The sequence below is a fragment of the Pavona decussata genome, unplaced genomic scaffold (genome assembly GCF_977016875.1).
Source record: "Pavona decussata unplaced genomic scaffold, jaPavDecu1.1 SCAFFOLD_11, whole genome shotgun sequence".
Taxonomy (NCBI): Eukaryota; Metazoa; Cnidaria; class Anthozoa; order Scleractinia; family Agariciidae; genus Pavona; species Pavona decussata.
In genome coordinates, this window is record NW_028145434.1 from 1584735 (window position 1) to 1608562 (window position 23828).

At 38.2% G+C, this 23828-nt stretch overlaps 2 protein-coding genes across 2 annotated transcripts; both read right to left on the bottom strand.

Moving 5' to 3' along the window:
* Positions 1 to 5581: 5581 nt before the first annotated feature.
* Positions 5582 to 14201, bottom strand: LOC146488132 (uncharacterized). Its single transcript, XM_085120655.1, has 5 exons — positions 14117 to 14201; positions 9106 to 9284; positions 8255 to 8387; positions 7108 to 7140; positions 5582 to 6004 (listed from the first exon to the last, which is right to left on the bottom strand). The coding sequence occupies exons 1-5, from the start codon at positions 14178 to 14180 to the stop codon at positions 5739 to 5741; spliced, it is 675 nt and encodes a 224-aa protein (XP_084976781.1). The 5' UTR covers positions 14181 to 14201; the 3' UTR covers positions 5582 to 5738.
* A 6650-nt stretch (positions 14202 to 20851) lies between these two features.
* On the bottom strand, positions 20852 to 23681 carry LOC146488133 (adenosine receptor A2a-like). The gene has a single exon (XM_085121318.1). The coding sequence runs from the start codon at positions 23072 to 23074 to the stop codon at positions 22118 to 22120; it is 957 nt and encodes a 318-aa protein (XP_084977444.1). The 5' UTR covers positions 23075 to 23681; the 3' UTR covers positions 20852 to 22117.
* Positions 23682 to 23828: the final 147 nt, after the last annotated feature.

Genomic DNA, 23828 nt, shown 5'->3' on the forward strand with positions numbered 1-23828 from the left:
TCGCTCCTTTCTGGACTCAAATTCGCGAAATATCCAAAAATCGAGCAAAATCTACATTCCTTTCTCGTCTAAAATTCGTGAAAATTAAAAAAAAAAAGCAATAAGTTCACTCCTTTCTGGTCTGAAATCCGCAAATGAGCCAAAAATTGAAAAATAAGTTCTGCTCTTTTTAGTGTCAAGTTCTTCAAAATGGGCAAAAACCGAGAATAAGTTCACACCTGTCTGGTCTCAAATTATTCAAAATAGGCAAAAATCGAGCAACATGTAATTGTCTCCTTTCTGGTCTCAAATTCTTGAAAATAGCAAAAAGTCGAGCGCGAGGCTCATCCTTTCTGGTCTCAAATTCGTAAACGTAGGTAAAAATTGAGCAATCAGTTCACCCCCTAGTCTCTAGTTCTTCATATTAAGAACAAAAAATCGAGCAACGAGTTCACTCCCTTCTAGTCACATACAAGCGAAAATCGAGCAATAACTTCACGCCGCTCTGATCTCAACTTCGAAAAAAAAAAAAAAAAATCTAGCAATAAGTTGACTCCTTTCTGGTCCGAAAACCGTCAAAATATAATAATATAGCAAACAGCTTTTCAGTAATTTTCTTTCACTGGTAGCAGATCTATCTAACTTCAGTTTTTGACGGTTTCAGTTAACGAATTAGAACGATATCAAGATTCGCGTACGTTACCGACATAGAGTATACGTAGTGGCAGTAAAGTTTTATACCGTTAAATAAATCATTATCACACGATCCTTTAATCTTCATACAGGAATCGAACACAAAACGTTGTGCCTTTAAAACGTCCAACCGAAAGGCAGTTGAGTTTACTCAACAAAATGACGTTACACTGACTATTAAACACAATTTGCAATTACCGCAACGCACCAGCGAACCAAATTTGCCAAGAAACCTACCTATGGAAACTCTACCAAAGGTTGTTTCAGGTCGATTTTCAGAAGAATCTGTGATTGAATTTTTGTATTGAAATAGCTCAATATGTCTTAAATCGTAAGCATCTCACGCAAATTTATTTATTTTCTTATCTGGTGGGAAAGTTTACCAAACGCGAATATTTTCGCCGTTGTTGTTGGTCTTTGTACATTCTCTTTCTATTGTTTAGTCACTTAATTTAATCCATTTTAATTATGTCAAGTTCTTCACATTAATTATTTCTATTGCTTCTTTCCTGTTGGTTAATATGTGATGACTCCACTCGCTTGTGATTGGTTTGCCACCAAGCTATTGTTATTTGTCTATATAAGCGCGATACCACCCGGATGGTTGGGCGGAATCAGTAAACTAAGCGCTCAGTATGCGGAGCACAACACTAGAAGGCAAAACAATACAACACAAAGACACAACATCCAATCCAAAGAGGCAGTGCAACACAATAGAACACAAAACAATGCAACCCAATAATACAAAACATCAGCACACAACCAAACACAACACAAACGAAAAACAATACAAGATAATGACACACAACATCCAATCAATAGAGACTGTGAAACACAACAGAACTCAAATCGATCGCAAAAAAGAACAAAACAAAACAACAGAAGACAATACAACACAATATAATGACATACAACATCCAATCAATAGAGACTGTGAAACACAACAGAACTCAAATCGATCGCAAAAAAGAACAAAACAAAACAACAGAAGACAATACAACACAATATAACACAACACAACACAATACATCACGACATTCAATCAAAAGATCCAATGCAACACAACAGAACACAACACAAATACAAAACAACACAAAACACACAAAGTTATCGAACACAAAAACAACAGAAGAAAACAAACACAAAACGTTGTTCAGTTGCAGTTGTTCAATCACTTTTCAAAGTATCCATCACAACACAATGACACACAACATCCATATACAAAGAGGCAGTGCAACACAATAGAACACAAAACAATACAACCCAATAATACAAAACATCAGCACACAACACAAACGAAAAACAATAGAAGATAATGACACGCAACATCTAATCAATGGTGCCTGTGAAACACAACAGAACTCAAAACAATCCCAAAGTTACACAAAAAAAGTCGAGCAATAAGTTCACCCCTTTCTGGTGTCACTTTTGAAGATCTTGGCAAGTTCTTCAAAATAGCCAAAAATCGAGCATCGAGTTCAGTCCTTTCTAGTCCCATATACGTAAAATTGAGCAAGAGGTTCTGTTCTTTGTGGTGACAATTTCGTGAAAATTGCGAAAAATCGAGCACTAAGTTGACTCCTTTCTAGTCTCAAATTCGAGAAAATTGCCAATATTCAAGCAAGAGGTTTACTCCTTTCTGGTCTCAAATTTGTGAAAATAACCAAAAATCGAGAAAATAGCCAAAAATCGCGCAAGAGATCGATTCCTGTATTGTCCCAAATACTTTAAAATAGCCAGAAATCGACCACGAAGCTCACTCCTTTGTGGTCTTAAATTCGCACAAAAAGCAAGCCAAAAATGGAATGTACGTTAGATAGTCTAGAAGCACATATATTATTGCCAAACTTGAAGAAGAATACTATTTATTATATAAACACCAGTGAAATACCAGGTGAGCTTTCGCGCGAAAACATGATATCTTCACACGTGAAAAGATCACCGCTGCTATGGTTACATAATAAATCGCACCTTTTGTAATGATTTGGTATTTCATTGGTGTTTATATAATAAACAGAACATTGCATGGCCGCTTGGAGATACGAAATTTCTCTTCTCGTGTTGAAAAATATTTCACTTGTTCGCTGCGCTCACTCGTGAAATATTTTTCAACACTCAAAGAGAAATTTCGTATATATCCGCGCGGTCATGTAATATCCTCTATAACCGAAACGAATATTTTCAAAGTGTTCAAACCAGTCAAAAAGTATTATTAAACTGATAAAAAAAAAAGAAATGGTTAAGAATCATCTGCATGTATTTTATGATCTCCGTACTAGCAATAATCATGGATTAGTAAAGTGCATTCGATCTCTTGTAAAATAATATGGCACCCAGACCAAACCGAGTCAACCCGCGGGACTTCATTTAGCCAGCGGGATTCAAAGCTCTCGTTTGAAATCGAGGCGCCGTGGTCAGCCAGTCCAAAATGGCGCTCAAACCCTGAAATCGCACAGCATCCAGAAAGAAGCCACACGAATAGTATGCGTTCTCCTAACGTCGAACACAATAATTAATTTTAAGGGTTATATTATATTCTGGATTGGATTTATTAAAATATGGTAAATTCATCAGTACAGAATAAAATTGACGAAATTTGTCGTAAATATACTAGTTTTCCTTGGTCGTCCACATACTTCACACTCAAAGCATCTAGAATTTATTATAAGTTTTGAAGGTTGTTCTCCTTTGTCAAAAGCCAAAAGGAAGCCTAAAATCGAAGTGTGTAAGTAGTAGGGTGAAAGTTATACTTCATCTGAACGGAACCCAACACTAACTAGATCCCCAAACCGTCTAGAATTTATTAGGCACATGATAAGGTTTCCTTGGCCGTCCGCATCGCCAATAGCGAAAAGGAATCCCAATGAAAATAAGAGTTAACGAGCTCCAACACCAACTGGTCGCTCAGCCGTCTAGAAATTGTTATTGGCGAGATAATTAGGTTTTCTCGGCCGTCCACATCGCCAATAGCGAAAAAGACAAAGCCAACAAAAAGTTAGAGTATATAATATTAGTGGGAAAGTATGCCAAAAACTGCAATTTGATCCCTACAAGAATTTCTTATTGGCCATAGAATTAGGTTTCCTTGGATGTCCGCATCGATCACCAATACCTAAAAAGAAGGAAGAATTTAGAGTGCATAGTACTAAGGTGTAAACTTAAACTAGAACCAACTTAATTGAACCCCAAACCATCTAGAATTTTTAATTGACTACAGGATATAGGTTACCTTGACCGTGCACAGGGGAGAGAAAGCAGTCAAAAACAGTCTAGGAGTTTTTATTTTGCACAGAAGTAGATTTCCTTGGCAGTCCCCACGGCCAATAGCGAAATTAAATTGCGTGGTGTTAGGGTTAGAACTATGCTTTACCAACCTTAACCAACCAATTGATCGCCAAATCGTCCAAAACTTATCTGTAACTGGCCATAAAATTTGGCTTTCTCGTCCGTTTGCATCGCTTATAGCGAACAAGAAGCCGAGACTTGGAGAATATTAATTTTAGCGTGAAACAGCCACGTAAGATTGGGGATAGAGGAAGGAATACACGACTTCTAGTCGCATGTTTGCACGGTTTCCGTCTCGGTCTTTTGACCAGTGTAGCTTCTGGTCTGTTTTCAGTGGTTTAGCAATTGATAATTTACCGGGAGGATTTGGATTATAGATACCAAACAGCCATCTGCTTAACTGACGCATACCTCAGTGTGTTTTGATCCCGAACGTCATTTCTGGGTTATGGGTTGTGCTTTAATGCCTGTTTATTTCACCTCTTGCTGTGTCTTTTTAGCGCGACAGCCGTTCTTATGCCATATGGGGCATTTTATTTAGGTTTGGTTTGACTCGTTTCAGTGCGTCCGGTGAAAGTACAGCCTCTCTTGTTATCTTTGTAAGGACGGGATTCGGGCCATTCTTACGGATATTTTTTCTTATAATTCAGAATAAAACACCTTGTCAATTATTACGGGATATTCTACGATGAATTTTGGTTAAAATTTACCATTTAAATTTTACTGTGTGGAGAAATGGTAAAATAACCATTTTTATCAACAAAACCAAAACATAAGGACAAGGTTTACGTGTTAAAATAATCTAATTGTTATACCGTTGGAGGGGGGAGGTGGGTATGGAGAACGTCGCTAATATTCTTAGAATTTTTGCCATATCAACATAAAAAGGATTTTAAAGATTATTTCTCAGGAGGAATAAATCATGGAAAATTGTTCAAAAAATACAAATGAATTTTGGACAAATACCAATTACTACAATTCCTTGCTGCAGTACCCTTGAAAATTAAAAAACGAAACATTTTAATAAAAAATGCATTTTATTTTAGGTCGACATCGAAAGCTTCTCTGTTATCTGGTCGCTAAAAGCAGAATGTCAGCGGAAATTTCCACAAACGTTTTAATGTCAAAGGAAAAACGTCGATTGAAATTTCCACTTAGCCATATCCCACAAGTGTTATACTTTTACACATCATTTATGTTGATAAACGTGTGTTGGACCACGTAGTGTTGTAACGCCGAGGATACTTAAAAAAGGCCGAAACAGCTGTTCGTTGTGTAACATACAACTTTGATTCAACGAGACGGTGATCGCCTTGAAACTTTGAGGTGCTTCAAAAATTTTGCCAATATGACTTTTCTGCAGATTTTTGATATCAAAGCAATGTCCATTGGACTTCAGTTCCAGATAATTACGTGTGTGTGGAACTTTGAACCATCAAGTGGCCTTACGTGGCATTACACATCGTTTTAGTGGAAGAGGCACCTGCGAATTAAAGACACCTCAGTTCTTTAGAACAGGTAGTTCCCTAAAAAAATCGGATTCGGGTTTTCTATCAAGCATAAAATAAATCAATTGCAAACAGCCTTGCTGTACGCATCGCCCTGAACACAACATATGCCATGATGCATTTCCCTGTAAAGGGCACACAATACTTTATTCTTCAAACTATAACTGTCATATGGTTATACAATGTTTCAAAGTCAGAAAAAATTGGATGGCTCGGCTGTTAAAATTAAAGGTTCTTGTTACTCTCTGTGCATTTAATTTACTTTATTAGTTTTCAGAGTTCCTCATACATGTTAATCTTTTCTACCATACCACCAAGCAACCCATGTTTTTCTTGCAGATGCGTTTTGAACGCCTGCAAGACGGCGTTGTAATGCTGAGATATTGGGAAATTACATTCCTTTAGCTCTTCGTTGTAGCAGTCAAGGTAACCCAAGAACACATGTAGGGCATCAGTGGTATGGTGGATCCACTTTTCCGAAGAGAGTTTGATACATTTGAGGTTGATTTCACCTGCACATTCCACGTAGGTGTCCCCTTCTGAAATGTAGGAAACGTGTTCACATTTATGTGTGTAAATTTCTATTGTCCTTTAATCCATTTCAACCGTATCTAGACCGGAGGAGGGGAAAGGGGCTTATTGCGTCATCAGCGACTTTGAATAACTTTATTAATATTTGGTGTGGTTTGCTAGTGTTGATTAACTTTGATGTTACCATGGCAGTCAATTTTTGACAGGCGGGTTTTTTTAGTTAATGTAAATTCCCTTTTAAAAATTATTTCCTTGGCTTATTTTCATGTTCCTTTATTGTTTATGCTTACTTTTCTTTCAATTTGTGCACTTTCTTGAAGTTTTGAAAAAAAAAACCAGAAATCCAAGATGGCGGATTCAAGATGACCGGGGTTGACAATCATGACCTAATTACTATGTCATGTGACGTCATCACCTCGCGATACTGCATTTAAAGGAGACACCTGTGGACGTACTCTTTATGCTTTAAGTGTCACTGTCGGCTTTAATACTTGCAAAGTTATGGAGGGGGACAATGAGTCCCAGAAGACAAAAAAAAAAACGGTCTAGATAAGGTTAAAGTCAGGGAAAGGACCAAAAAGAAAAAAAAAACGAACAAACAAAGAAAAAGTAACAAACGCCATGCTCAGCTGCAGTAAATCATGTATTTTTGTTCACTAACCATTTTGTTAAAATCTAATATTTAGGTGGGTTGAAAAGGCTAAAATAAAGTTTGCAGAAACACTTTCCTCATAAACTTTTACGATGATGTAGCTCACTAGTAGCACAGACACTCCAGCTTCTCCAGTAGCTTCCTTTTTTTCTTTTTCTTTTTTGTTCTTGTTTTTGTTTATGTTTTTTTTTTGCTCAGGTTAGAAATAAAAAGAACGAAAACAAGAGGCCACGAATCATAGATCATCTTGTAAACGAGGACACATCTAGAATTACTCGTCTGAATAGTCTTCCTTACCATAGTTTAACGCACCCTCTACGGTGTTCAAAACGCAAATTCTTTTGATTCTTTATGACTTCTTTTTAATGATGATGATGTGTATATTTTGGAAAATGGCCATCGCATAACAAGTGCCTTTTTTAAGGTGGCCATTAATTATTCTTTAATGCTCGAACTTACCAATACTAGTCAAATGTTCTCTGTCCATTATACCTGAAATGGAAATGCAATTAAAGTTCATGATTCTTTTTCCTTTTGGCGACTGTAGTGGCAGGTTTTCGTCATCACTTAAACACATTTTTTTAATGAAATTTTCGTGATTAGCAATACCATCCCAGTCATACACCACCCCCTCCTCTGACAGTATTCTGACTTGGCTTGGCATCGTTTGTGTTCCCACGCGTTTCGCCACCTAATCAAAACGGATCCGTATACAGGCAAAAGGGAAGCCGACCTCTGGGATTGAAGCCCCATTTTTTTAGCTTACCACCGATTTCATTGATACGCGACCCTCGAATAAAAACTCCCGCGAGCATTTGGCGATTCGCTTCCGTCAATCATGTACTCCTAATATGGCGACCACTTTGTTGCCTGTTCGTTCGACATGGTTGCTTCTTATTCTTCAAGTTTACGTTGGCGACTGGTGTTTTGCTCGTGTAGGGGTTGAGCGCGATCGCTATAGCAAGACTTCTGAAAGTGGGGTTGACATTAATTTTGTGAAGAAAATTCGGAAAAAAACAGAAATACCTCCACAGTTGATTACACAGCCCGGACGGGAAAAGCAAGACAAATGGACGGTAGTTGAAAAAGAATCGCATAAATCGGCATAAACAAACGAGCATTCAGTAGATGACATTGATCACCTTTTATCGTTTACAGCACATGACGTGTTGTTTATAAGGAGAGTAATTGAGCAATATCCAGGAGTGTACGAAGATGAAAATCATACAGGGATGGCTCAGTTCAGTACGCAAGAGGAAAGACAGTTAGCGCGGTGGCTTCCATCAATTGATGTTCAACTCCATGCGCGAGCAAATAGGGTAGTAACTGATTAGTTAGAAACACTCAGCATCGCAGTTTAAAAGCTGATCCCCAATTAATACCTTGCTTGATCTTCTTGGAGGCAAAACGTACCATTTCCTTAAGCTTAAAACCCTAAAACTTCATCAGAGATCAAAAATCTGGTAGCCGAATTCTCAGTTACTATTCCCTTAGACCATTGGAAGGGTGCGAGACTTAATATCTAAGGGATAGGTCTCCTAACAATGAAGAAAGGTCTACTTATTTCGCGAGCAGAACCTTACCAGATTGTTTCACAAGCTGCTTCAGTTTCTTGAAGGTAGGTTGCAGGTCATCGATTTCCTGAAAAGAAACACTCTTTCCAGCTGATAAGCACGGGCAAAGTCCAATATCTTGGTTTTACGCGATTCCAAAGGTTCTGCAAGACAGTCATCTACTGCCTGTTGAATAATGAAGATATTGCAGTCAAATTTCAATGATGATATGTAATTAAAATAAATCGTGCCTCGGCCACTCGATCGTGACTAGTCAAATCCTGTTTTGTGTGACGATACAAGCAGGTAAAAGATGACACTGCCGGAAAACCTCTTTAAAATTAAAACGAAATGTTCTTCTCATAAAATATAATATCGCCAGAAATATATCGGCAAAAAACCGTATATATGGTAAAGAGACCTTATTGAAATATACCCGCTATGATGACTTTTAGCTGTTTGATTTGGTTGGTAAGATATCAGTAAAATCACTCAAGAAAGCCTCACAAAATACGCTGTCCTGAAAATTTTGGGCGTTAAGGGCGGCGTTAGAGTTAAGTAGACTTCTCTAGTGGAGATTTTGAATTGGACTTAAGTCAGTTTCTTAGCTAGAAAATATAAAATAGCAAAATCACGCAAACGACACTTTGCAAAGTCTGAGATTTTCAACTTTCTCAGGGAAGTAAGGATACGGATCGTAGAACTTCTAAATTTTTGTATGATTACAAAATTGCCAAATAATAACCTGACCCTATAAAACTCGATATAGCTCTGAATCATTGTTTTCTAATCTTTACCTTGATTCGGTCAGTCTTCTTTACTTAATTATTCTTCTAATTGCAGAAATTGGTGGTGTTAGTTTTGAATAAGGACTCTTCTTGACATGGTTAAACGCGGCCCTAACCTTAAACTTATCACACATTTGCGTTTGAGGTGGAAGGTCCGTCCCCTGATCTGTATGCAATCCTTTAGAAAAGCATTCAACAACTCTCTCATAGGATGCATTAGTCCTTTCAACTCCACTGGCAGAGGAGGAAAGCAAAGCGATGATGGAGAAAATAAGCAATGGATGCATAGTGATCACTGAAAAAAGAAGCCGACGTTAGAGTTCCTATCAGTTAAGACCTTCACAAGTTAATAAGCAAAATAATATGACTGAGCCACAGTAAGCTCTCATGGAGCTCATAGAATTTTTAAAAATGTCAACCGATTGCGCTCTTTTACAAGTAACGTTATAGGTATATTTAGCCAAATACAGTTAAAGCTGTCGTAAGCGGGCACCGTCAAAACGCGAACAAGGTATCCGTAACTGGTGCTGGCCTCTTACGAGAATGGTTCTCCAAAGCAGCCACTAGAGATACAAGGGATAGATGGCCGCTTAGTAATACGGGAACTTGCCCAGCTAACAATAAACATTGGGAGGGCAAAACGAACAAACATAAACCCTAACACCGAACAAAAAGATTTTTTTTTTACTTTATATTGCCTTATGCAATGCCGCGATAATGGTAATAACTGGAATGGATGCACAGTAAATCATTGTGACGAACAGCGATGTGAGGTTGATTGATTAAAATAACATTCAAAGGCTAATGGGATTTCCTTTGGGGTGTCTGTTTACAGGAGCTTAAAAACAAAGGAAAATTCTAAATCGTAAGCCCCGAAAGTACCCGCGGCCACTTACGGGAATGTGTAAACACATAGTTTGTATGGGAGTTCAAATGGGGTTTTGTAAAGGTGGTCATAAGTAAAGCTGTCTGCTTTCAAGAATGTCTGTTGAGACAGTTTCTACCGTACTGCAAAAGGTAGGGTTTTTTTCGCGACTTAAATCAGGATGACTGGACACGTAAGTTGCAAAAAAAAGGGAAACAAACTTGTTTAGTCTTGGGGATAAAGAGGAAACAGCTAAGAACGGGTTGACATTCTTAATTCACCGCCATATTTCTTTAAATAAAAGGGAACGCTTGCTTGGTGTGAGGCCCTTCATCAGGAATTCATCCGCCGAGGTCGGATTCTAAAGAAAATAGGTTTCGCTGTTTTTGTTTTGTTTTGTTTTTTTTTTCCCCATTTTTTTTTCCTTTATGTATTGGAGAAAAGACTATGACATTTAATCTGCCGCAATCAAGGCCATTCAGCGAATACTGCATAAATGAAGACTATCCGAGTGACAGAAGGGGAAATGAATGAACGAACGAATAAATGAAAGCGTAAATGGATGGATGAATGGATTGATGAATGGATGAATTACGTGCGAATGTTAAACACGACCAATATACAGTAAATTAATGATTTTTCATTGAATTTGCTTTGTTACCAAAGATCCAAATTGCTCCAACTACTGTAATAAAATGTTAAATGCCCTGTTAAATTTACAATAAAGTGACCTTTATTTCAGGGTGTCACTTGATATATGAGGATTTGTGATAATCAAGATAAGCCTTTCGAACAGGGATGTGTTTATTAACATATGTAACTAGATTAACAAGAAATCATGCAAATTAAAGTTTACGTCTAAAATGCAATAAAATTGCAATAAAAAACAATAAATAAATAGGTAAAAAGCTGAAACTTATGAAAAAGTAAAATTTTTGTGTATTTCCTATAGTAATTATTATTAGTAACTATTATTATTCCTTGATACCTAAGGCGCCTGATGAAGTGCACAAACTTATTCAAGTCATGAAAAATTAACCAATTTTCAAATGCAGGTTCAATTAGTTGCAAAAACTAGTTGATACACTCTTACGCAATATTTTTGCAGTATTTGGCGCCCTGCGTTCAATGTCACCCCCTCCCCACATACAGTGATGCCTTGCTACCCAGGCCACGTGTAAAACGTAAGACGACCACATTAAATGGGGGAAGGGAAATTGTATGGGAAATGTTTCCTTGTGTCTTGACTCGGGCCAATATTCACTATTCAGTGTTGGGTTTTTCCGATAGTGTCTCATCAATTTTTCAACTAACTGTAGTTTTTTGCCCATAAATTGTCTTAACTGTCTTCGTTATTGTTTTAGGACAGCTCAATTACGCCAAAAAAAAAAAATTAAATTGGTTTGTATTAGTTTTAATCTAGGGGTGAAAGTCCGATCTTCCTAATTATTCTTTCAGTCGTTTCGCACGTATCATCTCAGGTAAACCGATCGTTACAGCTACATCAATATTAAATCTCGGTCGTACTAGTATAAACGACAATTATTTTCTTCGGGACTCTACAAAGAAATCATCTTTCAAATGTACAGTGAAATACTGACTGAAAAAAAGAGGCAGCAAGATAAGTGTCCAGCGACAGACAACACTCAGTTTTCAAAAATGGTTGATATAATTAGACAAACAGACTTCGACAGAAAATCACGAAAAAGGTCGAATTAACTTACCACGCTTTCCGAGTTAATCGGCCCAACAAAGCGGTCCGTGCGTATGAGTGAGAATAGTAGAAAGCGATAGTAATATGCGATCATATATGATAATTCCAATTTAAATCGAAGTTTTCACAGCTAAATAAATAATAAATTATTTGTCTGTTCAAAGACGTGATCACTGCCACACAATGTCCAATTTTGTAAACGTGCATGACACGAAATCTGAAACACGGGAATCCAGACTGGAGACCAGAAAGGAGTGAACCTCTTTTTTCGATTTTTGGTTATTTACAGGAATTGGAGACCAGAAAGGGGTGAACCTCTTTGTCGATTTTTGGTTATTTACAGGAATTGGAGACCAGAAAGGGGTGAACCTCTTTGTCGATTTTTGGTTATTTACAGGAATTGGAGACCAGAAAGGGGTGAACCTCTTTGTCAATTTTTGGTTATTTACAGGAATTGGAGACCAGAAAGGGGTTAGCCTCTTTCTCGATTTTTGGTCATTTTCAGGAATTGGAGACCAGAAAGGAGTGAACCTCTTCTTCGATTTTTGGTTATTTTCTCGAATTTGAGACCAGAAAGGAGTTAACCTCTATCTCGATTGGGTGAGCGTTGTATCCAAGACTGACATCTGAGGTTAAAATGTTCAACCTCACCAGTGGCAGAAACTGGTTCTGAGTGAACGCTGTTTCCAAGACTGGCATCAGAGTCCTACTGCGCATTCTTACTAGTAGCTGAAACTGGTTCTGAGTGAACCCTGTTTCCAAGACTGACATCAGAGTCTAAAATGCGCATTCTCACCAGTAGCAGAAACTGGTTCTGAGTTAGCGCTGTTTTCAAGACTGACATCAGAGTCTTACTGCGCATTCTCACCACTTGCAAAAACTGGTTTTGGGCAAAGCGCTGGTTCCAAGACTGACATGAGAGTCTAAAATGCGCATTTCACAAGTAGAAGAAACTGGTTCTATGAGGTTATCCTTTGTGATTTGTTTTTGTCATGTTCGTGTTTGCTCAAACTAGAAGCTATATATAAACAAGTGGAGAATGCGTAGGTTCTGATCCTTGATTACAGCGCTGCGTTCTAGTTAAATACAAGAAAACAGCTTATAAAATAGAAAAGACAAAAAGGGTTTCTAAGCGGTCATAAAATAGTTTTGAGATAATTTTGATTAAGGAATCTAAAAATGTTCTGGCGGATTTTAATTAAAATGAAAATAAGCCATGGTGAAAACTAACAGCGTTTTGACATCCGCATTAGTCTTGAGAACATCCAAACGTTGTTCATTTTCATTTTTAAAATGTTTCTTAAAATCGTTTTTGATGTTAATTTAATTCGGAAAAGTAAGCATGCAGAGGGAAAAAGGCATATCTGGTGCTCTGACACTTTGTTTTGAATTTTAATTTAAATAATTTAATTGAAGTTTGTACATGTTGATTAGTAGACTGAGAACTGTTCGTCCTAGATTTTTAGCGGAGGTTTTCAGTTAAATTCTTGGTTGTTCGACGTCATGGTACATTCGCTTCAGTCTGAAGAGGTTTTGATAGCGCTTAAGCTAAGCGACGTACGCGCCGAAGAGTGCATTCCAAATGCAAATATTCATACGGAACACGTCAGGGGGTGACACTTTACGCAGACAAATAGACAAGTCTTCAACTTGCATGAAACCCATTACCATCTAACTATTAAAGGAGATGTTTTTATGCCGTAAAGGTGGTTGTTATCTTGTACATGACATCCTGTAAAAGCCCTCGACAACGATCAATCATTTTCATCCAACCAAATAATAATACAAGGACACCGTGCGTCTCATTTCAAGGGATATCCGTTCGGGATTAGACCTTAAACCGGCCTCAGAAAATTCGGATTTAGTTCTAGAGAAAATCTAACCGAATCTTCTTCGGCAAAATGTTAGCTCTGAAAATTTCATAACACTGGAAAACTTACAATTTCTTTCGTTTTCCGGGGCAGACTTTGTGTGGTTAAAATGCGAAAAAAGGTTCAGCTAGCACTTTAGTAAAGCCAGAAACAGCTCAGTTGTAAAATTAGGCCATAGGGCGCAGTTCCCTGAAAATTTCTGCGATGTAAATTTCAGCTGAAGCGATGCGAAAAGATCATACTAACTATTGGCTTCCACAAAACGATCTGGGAACACAAAAGATCGACAACATTCTAAGTATAAATTGTGCTTAAAGATTCTCGTTACTGTCTCGATTGGTACCCCTTCGCATTCCATATGTGTTTAGCCAGCTGTTCGTTCCTGACAAATGTGTCCCAAGACAAAGCTGAATGATGGAAACTATTCATCGCGTATCCGGGGCTATAAAGACTGAGATTTGGCTGTTGTGAATGAAATTCTAAACTCTCCTTAAACCTAAGCAGTAGGCTTCCCACAAGTACATATATTGTCCCTCAAATAAAAGTTAACTGACATTTAAACCTTAAGGTTGCGTTCTATTGACCGTACTCCGGAATTAGAACAAGCGGAATAGCAGTTGGATTTCTCGTTTAAGGTAAATTTTTTTACCTTACTTTTTCTGAAGCCCAATCTTTACCTTTTCTTTTAAAATGTGAAATGGGAGTCCAGGTGAGTCCAATATGAGTGTGGATCAAGATCATGTTCTCGACAAATGAAATGGACGAAACTAGTAATGTACCGCCTTGTTTACCGCCCTAAACAGTGGAACATTTAATAAAAGCAAATTAAATGACACCCTAGATTGACGTCTTTAAGGTGAAGTACATGGCAACATTTTAGGTCGTAACTGCCCACTGTGTGATCAAATGTAAAGAAGCTTTCTGAGGATCCGATTACGAAAACGTTTTAACGCCGCGGGAAGTTTCAGCCCGGCCAAGCAGCCTGAAAAACTTAGGTGAAAACTTACCAACCGGGCTGAAATGATTCTGTGATTTTTTATTTCGGTGTGTCAAATCGATATTATCGATTTTTCATGATTTTATCCGATTTATGACGTAAGACTGACATTGCTGTTATTTGGCATGTATGTAATAATACAACTGGGAATACAGTGAATAAATCAACAAACAAAGTATTCTACCATTCAGAAAACTGCGTTAATGTATTCCCACATTTAAGATAAAACCTGAGCTATAAACAAGAAAATTAAATGAGAAATGTGGAAATCTTTATATACACGCACAAATTGGTATAGAGGCACTACCACAGTCATCATGGACAAACAAGATAAAGCAGAGGAGGGGCAAGTCTTATTAGACAATAGGGTGTGTGCACGACGGCCATGCTGGAGGACCGAAACAATACAATGATTTTCCTTTGGGAAATATTTTCTATTTTTATGCAAATATCTTCTATTGTTTTAGTCCTCCAACATGGCCGCCGTGCACACACTCTATAGAAACAACTACACGCCCCTCGAAGAACCAATGGTAGAGAAAACTTCCTAAAAGGTCAAACAAATAACCGAAGTTGACGAAATGACTGTCAAGTGGTTATCACCAACTCCCAACCCTTCAAGAGTACCCGTGTTTTTGCACTCTCACAAAGATACACAAAGCAACCCCGTTTTGACGGCCAATAATAGGGACTTTAAGCAAGGACTACGTAAGTGTCTAGTACGGTGACCGGAAGTAATATGTATTCCCTCCACGCGTAAATGGCCTGGTTTCTAGCCGTAGTGCGCTTCCCGAATACGTAGGAGATCATGGCGGGACGTAGTGGAAAGTGCGTAAGTATTTTGTACTTTCCATGCTAATACGAACGTCAATGTTTGAACCTACATTATTAAATGGCAAGATATAAATATTTTATCCTTTTCTAGTCGTCCTTGGTTATTTCTTAAAAATTATTTGTCAATTTTGAGCTCAAAATTTGGTGGCAGGCTCGAAGCCCAAACAACGTGTTTTGGCGAGCTGAAGCTTTGTCAGCTTTCACCTGTTTCCGACCATAGCTTTCACGATTTTTCTGAGCTTTCACCATTCTTGGAGCGGCTTTTCACGTGTCTTTTCCCAAAATGGAGGTATTTTAACCATTTGCATGATTTCATATATCAGCATTTAAACGAGGAAAGCGAATGAGGAGATCAAGTTCGATATTTTTTTACGTTATGCCTATAATTTTGTTTTTAGGTGCCTGGAATGGAGTCGACAAAATGATGTTTTGTTGTATACAGAAATAAGGGATCGTGAACGAAACGAAAGGGGCAAGATTTGGACTGAAATTGCGTCGACGCTTAACGGTAGGTCTTATCACGGTTTTCGACGCCATTTTGACGAAAAGGCAAACAGGCTTGAAATAACAGTGTTTGTATGGAAATCCGATGTCAAATAATTTTCATAAAACATCGCTTCTGAAAAATTCATGAATTGGAAACGTTTGGCACTAGGAAAAGGACTTTAAGAAAAAAAATTGGAGGGATGTAGTTGTGCCAGAAAGCGTACAGTCGTGTTCTGAACTTTCCATACATTTGTCTGTAAAGCGAACTAGCCGTGAACTGCTACTAAAAATAGTTCGCGGGAAAAAATACAGGGAAATGTATGGAAAGTTCAAAACACGACTGTGCGTCGAAAACCGTGATAAGGCCTATAACGAAGAAGTCAAATTTCATGTTACTCAGAGGGGCGTTCGTGAAAAATACGAGGGAATCAAAGCAAAATATTTGGAAAACATCAAAAACGAGGAGAAAGCTAGTGGAATTTCCCCTAAAGTCACGGAGCTGGATAACCTGTTGGAAGAGTGTGGAAAAGACAAGTTGGCAGACTGAAATTTCTCGTAAAAAAAAAAATTCCTCTTCCAAAATAAATTAGAACCGTGCAAAAGAAGGAGCAAATCTCTTATTTCTCGAAAAGATGGCATAGCAATTACCAACCGAGAAAGAGCATAAACTTTCCGAGCTACTACGCGACGTACTACGGCTTGCTTAAGGTAAACAAGGGCTTTGAATTTTGGTGGGATTCTACGAGCTCGTCCCATTCTTGGAACAATACATTTTAAAATTGTATGCAAACATAAGCCGAAAAATAGAGCGGGTAAATCGGAAAACTAGGCGAAACTTTGATAAGATTTTGTTGTTTAGAGCCAGCAAGACGAGGCTAAATTAAAAACGTGAGCTTCTTCGGCGAACCTGAGAAAAACACGTTTCTGAACTGCTCTTAACACTTAACGCAACTTTCACTACGCTATGATTTAAATACAGTCATTGAAAACCTAGAGAACTAATCAATTTAGTACTGGACTTGAGACAATAAGGTTTACAAAAGCAATCTGTCTACACACAGAGCAACTCACCGATTAAACTCACATTCATTGTAGCTGAAACAAAATTTTCACTACATCAGGCCCCAGTAATGTTCAAAGAGGGGATAACTTTATCCACCGGATAAGTCACTATCCAGCGGTGCAGATGTGCTCCAACTAATGCTTTTGGCAAGTTTTCCACACAATCCCGTACTTAAATTTGACATATGCTTCTACTCTATTCACAAATTATGGGCTATCGGGAAAATCTTACGCACATTTCATTGGTCGGATAGCGACCTATCCAGTAGATAAAATTATCCGCTCTTTGAACAACTGGGTCCAGGATGATTCCATTCTCTTTCCTTTCTTCTAGGTAAATGTTGACAGTTTACCGAACATTTTAGTGAGCATTTTTCCCCAGAACAACGCGAAAATCGAACAAAAGAGTGCATTGTTGCTCGGGATTAAACTTTTGATGCCAAGCGGACGGGCAACGGGTAATCCCGAGAGGGCAGGATAGCTCCATCTTGCCCGCTCGGGTAGCCAATCATGGTGCATGCTTTGACTCATCTTACCCGCACGCGGAGCCGGCCATACAATAAAAAAAAGATTAAAGAGCATTGTGGTCTTATCCAAATGTAACCCTTAAAGGGGTATTATGACCTATTTTTAGCGTCACTTTGAATAGCCAAAAATATAGTTTTATCGCATTGTACAGTATAGAAGAATCAAACTTATAACACTGAACTCCCGTCTTACTCGTGACTAGAGCAATTCTCTGAATGGTCTTGTAAGTCTTGGAAACAGTGTTCACCCCAAACCAGTTTCTTCTACTCGTGAAAATGCGCATTTTAGACTCTGATGTGAGTCTTGGAAACAGCCTTCACTCAGAACCAGTTTCTGCTACTGGTGAGAATGCGCAGTAAGGCTCTGATGTCCGTCTTGGACACAACGTTCTGGATTTCCCCAGAAATTCAACGATAGGTAACCGAATCAATAACGGAATAATAATATGGGCAAAACGTTAAAATTAAAAGGAAAAGGTAATTTTTATTCATTTTCAAAATGGATTTTCCACCTTCTGAAAAAACATTACCTGTCTAACTGATTGATTATCATGGCAACATCAATGTAAATGACAAGTAACCGATGACATCAAATAGTTTTCAAAACCTCAGGAAACCATCCAACACATTGACCCCAAAAATACTCGTAATGAAAACAAAATGCGAAAATGAAATTGTAACTCTAACTGTAAGAAAGGTAATTTTTCCACATTTAAATTTTGAAATTTGGAATACGTGAATACCGACGCTTATCGCCGAGGAAGGGGGAGGGGGTGGGGGGGGGGGGGAGGTCGGGTTGGGTTGTCGGTGTGGAATTCACTACTATTCCCTCAAATATACAAATTTTATATTTTTAATTGTGGGGATGGTGGTTATGGATAGATATTTCTCGAAAAAAGTCAACGTTCCAGGATCCGCGTTACTGTAAGTTAAAAAAAGTGACACTAATACTTGAACGTCGATTTTTTCGCGGAAAAAAACAAAGCTAGAAAGGTGGGCTCTCGTATCTCTTGTACACTCTTTAGGCTGGACGAGGTCTTCATTAGCAGGGTAGTCGTCGCTTGGCCCACGAGCAGTACTTTCACTATTTACAGTTTCTAAAGGATCACGTGCGCGTCAGCCAGATCAGCTCAGTGAATATCGAGTTACAGTTGTTTTGTCACACTGGCTTATTGATTTGAGCCGTCGCTGCTAAAACGAATACTCAAAACAACACGGAAGGAACAAAGTCACACGTTTTTCTCCATTTTACTGATCGACTGCTTCATTTAAGAATGCCAGGATGAGGTGTTGATATGAGGTTTTAATTCTGAAAATCTGTTTATTTGCGAAGTTAAATATATTTCCGAACTACGGATGAAGAAAAATATTCTTCTTTTCACTTTAAGATGGAACGAGGTAAGAAAACAGCGTCAAAAAACATTTTTCGATGTTTGACGCTGAGGACTGTTCAAAGAAATTACCATTGTTCATCTTTATGTTCAGATACTGCATGCCTCCAATTTGTTCTTAATTTCATGATTTTATAATTGAATGAGTGGATATTCCGCCCACATTAGACACATTATATCTGACATATTAACGAAAAACTCGCGCGCGAAATCCAGTCTAATCGCGGGTGCCGGAAACTATTACGTAGCGTTTGAGCAGCCAATGATAACAATATCCACTAATTTTATATACAGTCATTTCAACTAACGTTGTCGGTTCAAAGCATGAAGCTAAAAGACAAGACCGAAAGTTTACGTGGGATTTTTATGAATAAATTCATCAAAATCAGCCATGCCTGGAGAAAACAAAAGGTTGTAATTAGCAGTACAATGATCTGCACGTGCAGGGATGATTTTGATGAAATTATTCATAAATAATAATCCCACAAAACATTGCGGTCTTGTCTTTTAGCTTGATTTTAATCCGACAACGTTAATTGAAATAGCTGTATACCAATCAATGTTATTCCTTTTCAGAGAAAATGGCGAGGGGAAATCTGAAAAGTATTCATTTGGTAAGTTAGCTTAGATAGGGTTGAGAAACAAACGGCTTGTTGTCGTGCGTGGAGTCGTCAGTTTTTCTTCAGATCCTACCCGCGCACAAGAATGAACAAATTATGCCACTGAAAGGTTAAATCGGGAAGGGATTAGCGAGAGGGCGATTACACCTTGGTTTTTCGGAAAGCAGCTTCAACGGACGCTCGATAAAACGCGTACTATCCACTGACTTGGTTTGTACGAAAAGTAGTTAATGTAAATGACAAATGAGATATGCATCTTAGAGTGCCTTATCTGAAAAGATTTTTAAAATTATCGTTATCTGATTCGATGCATTTTTTCTTCGTTTTCATTGGCCGAGAGCAAACCACGCGACCTGCAAATAACTGCCTACAAATAATAGTCTGCTCATGCGCAATACTGTCCAAATCACGATATTTTGCTCAGTTTCGTCCAATAATTGTTAATTATCATCTTCTTCATCGTCACTCTTATAATCATTTTGGTTGTTTGATTAACAAGAAAGTTTTGTTGTTTCTATGTTCCAGAAGGAGACAACTACGTCCCTTGCACCGGTCAGATCAACAGAAAGTGCTTTCCATTTTATGAGACTTTACTTTCTGGGAGCACCATTCCAATGTCTTCACTGTGATCATCAGCATCAGCATCAGAGAGACAAAGCAGTGCGATGTACCTATAACTCGCCACTACAAAAACGCTTTGCAGTTCTTCAAGGAACATAACTGTTGGCCTTGTTGGTGAAATGATCAAAGAAATCCCTCACTTAGTACCATAAGTAAAGCTTTCTTGAGCTAAAATGCCATAATAGTTTGTAAGAAGGAGATATACTGGTAATAAAAAAAAATAATCTTTCTGAAATGCGTTTCTAGCCGGAGACTGCAAACTCATTCAAATATTTTAATCACGAGGAAGCATAGGATACAGCATCATAACTTCAACAATAAAGGAATCACCTTACGACATGTGGTTTATGGAAGTGGCCACACAAGGGTGGATTAAACAGACCACACACCTCTACCAGAAATCTGAAGGACTTTCAAGTTCGCCGTTCATGCGAGACTATACAAAAAGACAATCGAAAAAGGCAAATTTATTTTTATGCAACATACCTACTTCGGAATGAAAGTTAAGTAAAACACACACGTCAGTTCTTTTCTTTGTTTTGTTTTGCATTTCAAATTGGAATCCTTTCAAGAACGGCTTTTCCTTCCATACCGATGAGAATAATCGCCATCTGAGGCTTTCATTCCTATTCTACATTTTCTGATTTTACTCACGGTCTGTAAAGTGGCCAATGCTAACCTTAACACAGCAATTCTTTACATATTTTCTTAAAATAACAACAGCAATTTAACGTACACTGAGGAAAAGGAAGAAGCCGATTAGAAATTAAGCAATCTTTCTAATTATTTTCCACACGACCACTTCTAAATGGATTTCGGCTTGTGAAGAAATTGTCAGGGATGGACCGTCACAAATAAAATAGTAGATCTCTTATGTATACCGCTAGGAGACTGAATCCAATTTAGATTTTTATTTTTATCCATCAAAGAGGTAGCCTTATCAGAAACTGTTTTATGTTTTAGTGTTTTAATATGAATCGAGTCCATTTTCTCGCACGTTGAAGAAGATAGAAATCAGAAATGACGTCAATATGTGGTAAGAGTCTGCTCACGAGACTTAGCCATTGGCCTCCGTTTTTTCTGACTTAAGTGCTTTGTTTACTGTTCTTTACTTTTTATGTTGAATTGTACAGGGTTTTTGGTTTGCCTTTACTTCACTTTAAAAGGATAAAACTGAGATCTAAGTTGAAATAATCGACGGAAACTACAGGACCAGCGCCCAAAATCAAAGGACTGGTTCAGTCGGGTAATCGCTTCATTGTAGATAAAACTGTGAAAAGATTTGGACTCCAAATGAAGATGTAGATTATGTAGATTATTTTACAGAGAATCGAATAAATTCTTGCATCTCAACTGAATAAATTCAAGACCACTTAACAAAAAACTTGAACCTTAAGCTTAGTTTAATTTTTCCCAAGGAACTTTTACAAGTTGGTGAAGGAAGTGACCTGCAACTACAAGGAAAATTTAATTGAAGGGCCATTCACGAATCCAGCATTGAAAACAAGCCAATTCTGATGCTATTCACGTGACTAATCTTGGAGCTTGAGTTCTTGGTGTTAAAGATATTGATAAAAGGTTCTTTCTGAAAATCACTTCGATGACAGAATCTCCTGGTTTAAATATTATTATTACGTACTTAAGACCTCCTCGTGCCTCGTAAAGCCAATAGGACCTAGTAATTAATTTAAATGGTGACAACCGTCTAACGCCCTCCAATTGCTATAAAGCTGCTTTAGTGATTCCGTTTGGCCTTTTGGTCCAAGTTAATTTATTTCTCGCGTTTCCTCATACTTCTTCTTCCCTCTCCTTCCGTTCACGTCATGGGAAAATTCCGCCAAAGGAAAAGGCAAATTCGCACACCTCACAAACCATAATGTTGGACCAAATGGCTTTTCCTCACACTTCATTTTTATTAATGCGCGGCTAACACAAAGCTGGAAAGGAAAAATATTTTAAATTTAAAATGCCTCATTTTTAATTTTCTGACAAACATCTCATCAATAAGTACCGTCGGTAAATTTCAACAGTGTCTGTATTTGTTGAAGGCGTAACAAATACCTTAAACTGAAGCGAGATGATCTACGGCCGCAAATATTTAACACGATTTTCCTATAATTTCATTTGTTAGCAGCATTAGTTAAAACACGCTATTTTCTGTTCTCTTTTGAGAGGTCCTCCTATCTTCCAGTGCCTCTATATCTATGATCCTGGTTGTGTTGTCGACCGTTCCTCTCACGCATTCTTCCTTCCAGTTCTTGAAGTGCTGAGTCGTCGCAATGTTACTTCTTGTTCGAGCTCGAGAGAATCCAAGTGTCTTGAACAGTGCCAGTCGAAACTTTTCACTCCTCCACACGTAAACACAAGGATTTAAAAACGAGCTCAAAAACATTGTCGTGAAAGCCCCGCGAAATCTCGTGCGGTCGCTGCTTCCCTTGAGTTGGAACACCAAATCGGGCAAGAACAAAACCACCGAATTGCCAATTAGAATTGCCAATGTTCGCGTTGTTAGGTGGTCGTGTGTTACCTTCCCTACCCTGTAGTTGTGAGAAATAGCCTCAAACTGGGAGGCGATCTGACGACGTTGCCTTCTGGCGATGGTGAAAATCTTGGTGTACATCATAAGAAACATGAGAAGCATCATTAAATGAAAATACGGTGCGGGTTTTTGCATAGGGGTTGAGGAAAACAATATCGCCATGACTATCGATAGCACCCATCCAAAACACACCATAACGGCTATGTTCTTCCCGCGCATCACGGTTCCATACTCGAACGACAACCAGACCGCAAATAGTCGGTTCACCGTCAGCGATAACAGATTCAGAAACGAAGCATGCAGACAAATGTACGAGACAATCTTGAAATATCCAAAGGCTTTGCCGCTCCATTCCTGGTTCAAGTAGTAGATGTACAACGGTTGGGCGACGGAGCACACGGTCAAATCTGCGACGCTGAGACTCAAGATAAAGTAGTTGACACCCGTTTGAAGCTCTTCATTCCGGTATATAACAAAACACACCAGCAAGTTTCCGATCGTTCCCGCGACGGAAGAAAATGCATTGATAATCGAGAGAACCGTTGAAAATGTTGCCATGACCAAGAAACGATTCGGGAAAAAGGACTGCCTCTTTTTCTTCTGCACTAAAGTAGTTTCTTGGCTCAGGGTTTCACGTTGGTGTTCGCAGGTTGTTTGAGAGATTTTAAAGACGGTTCCTTATTTATTTTTATTACAGGAAACTCACTGCGAACTCCCCTGGCGTTGTAATTAAAACAAAAAAATAGCGCTTCCTTTCCCTTGCGTATTAAAACTTTCTGTACTTAATCTGCGTCATCGGCCTTGCGTTTTGTTTTACATTTTAACTATGTGTTTTTATTCATTTTTATCCTGACATTTAACAGGTAATCTTAAAGACCTCCAAACCTCGCGCACCTGTGAATATTAATGAGAGCAAATCGCTTTCAAAACAGTTCGTTTCACTGACGGCAATAGTAAATAGACCAGACGTTTCCGGTCCATTCGAAATAACAAGTTCTTTTATGCCACTCTTCAAACTTCTTCTATATTTGGTCATTTCTATAAAAAAAAAAAACACATACAAGATAACATAAGTTTTGATTTCTGCCGCGACGTTCGGGAATTCACTAGACCACAACTTTGTTCAAGTGTAAAAGATTATTTTCCAAATCTACACTGCAGATTGATGTGTAAAGTAGTAATGTAGGATCTGAATAAAACCGTTGGGCGTGCTATATTTCTCTTGTAGATCCCCCTAATTTGCATTGACAGCTTCCCTTTTGTTTTTTTAGCTGAAAGCTGTAAACACGTACGATAAATTGGTATAATTTTG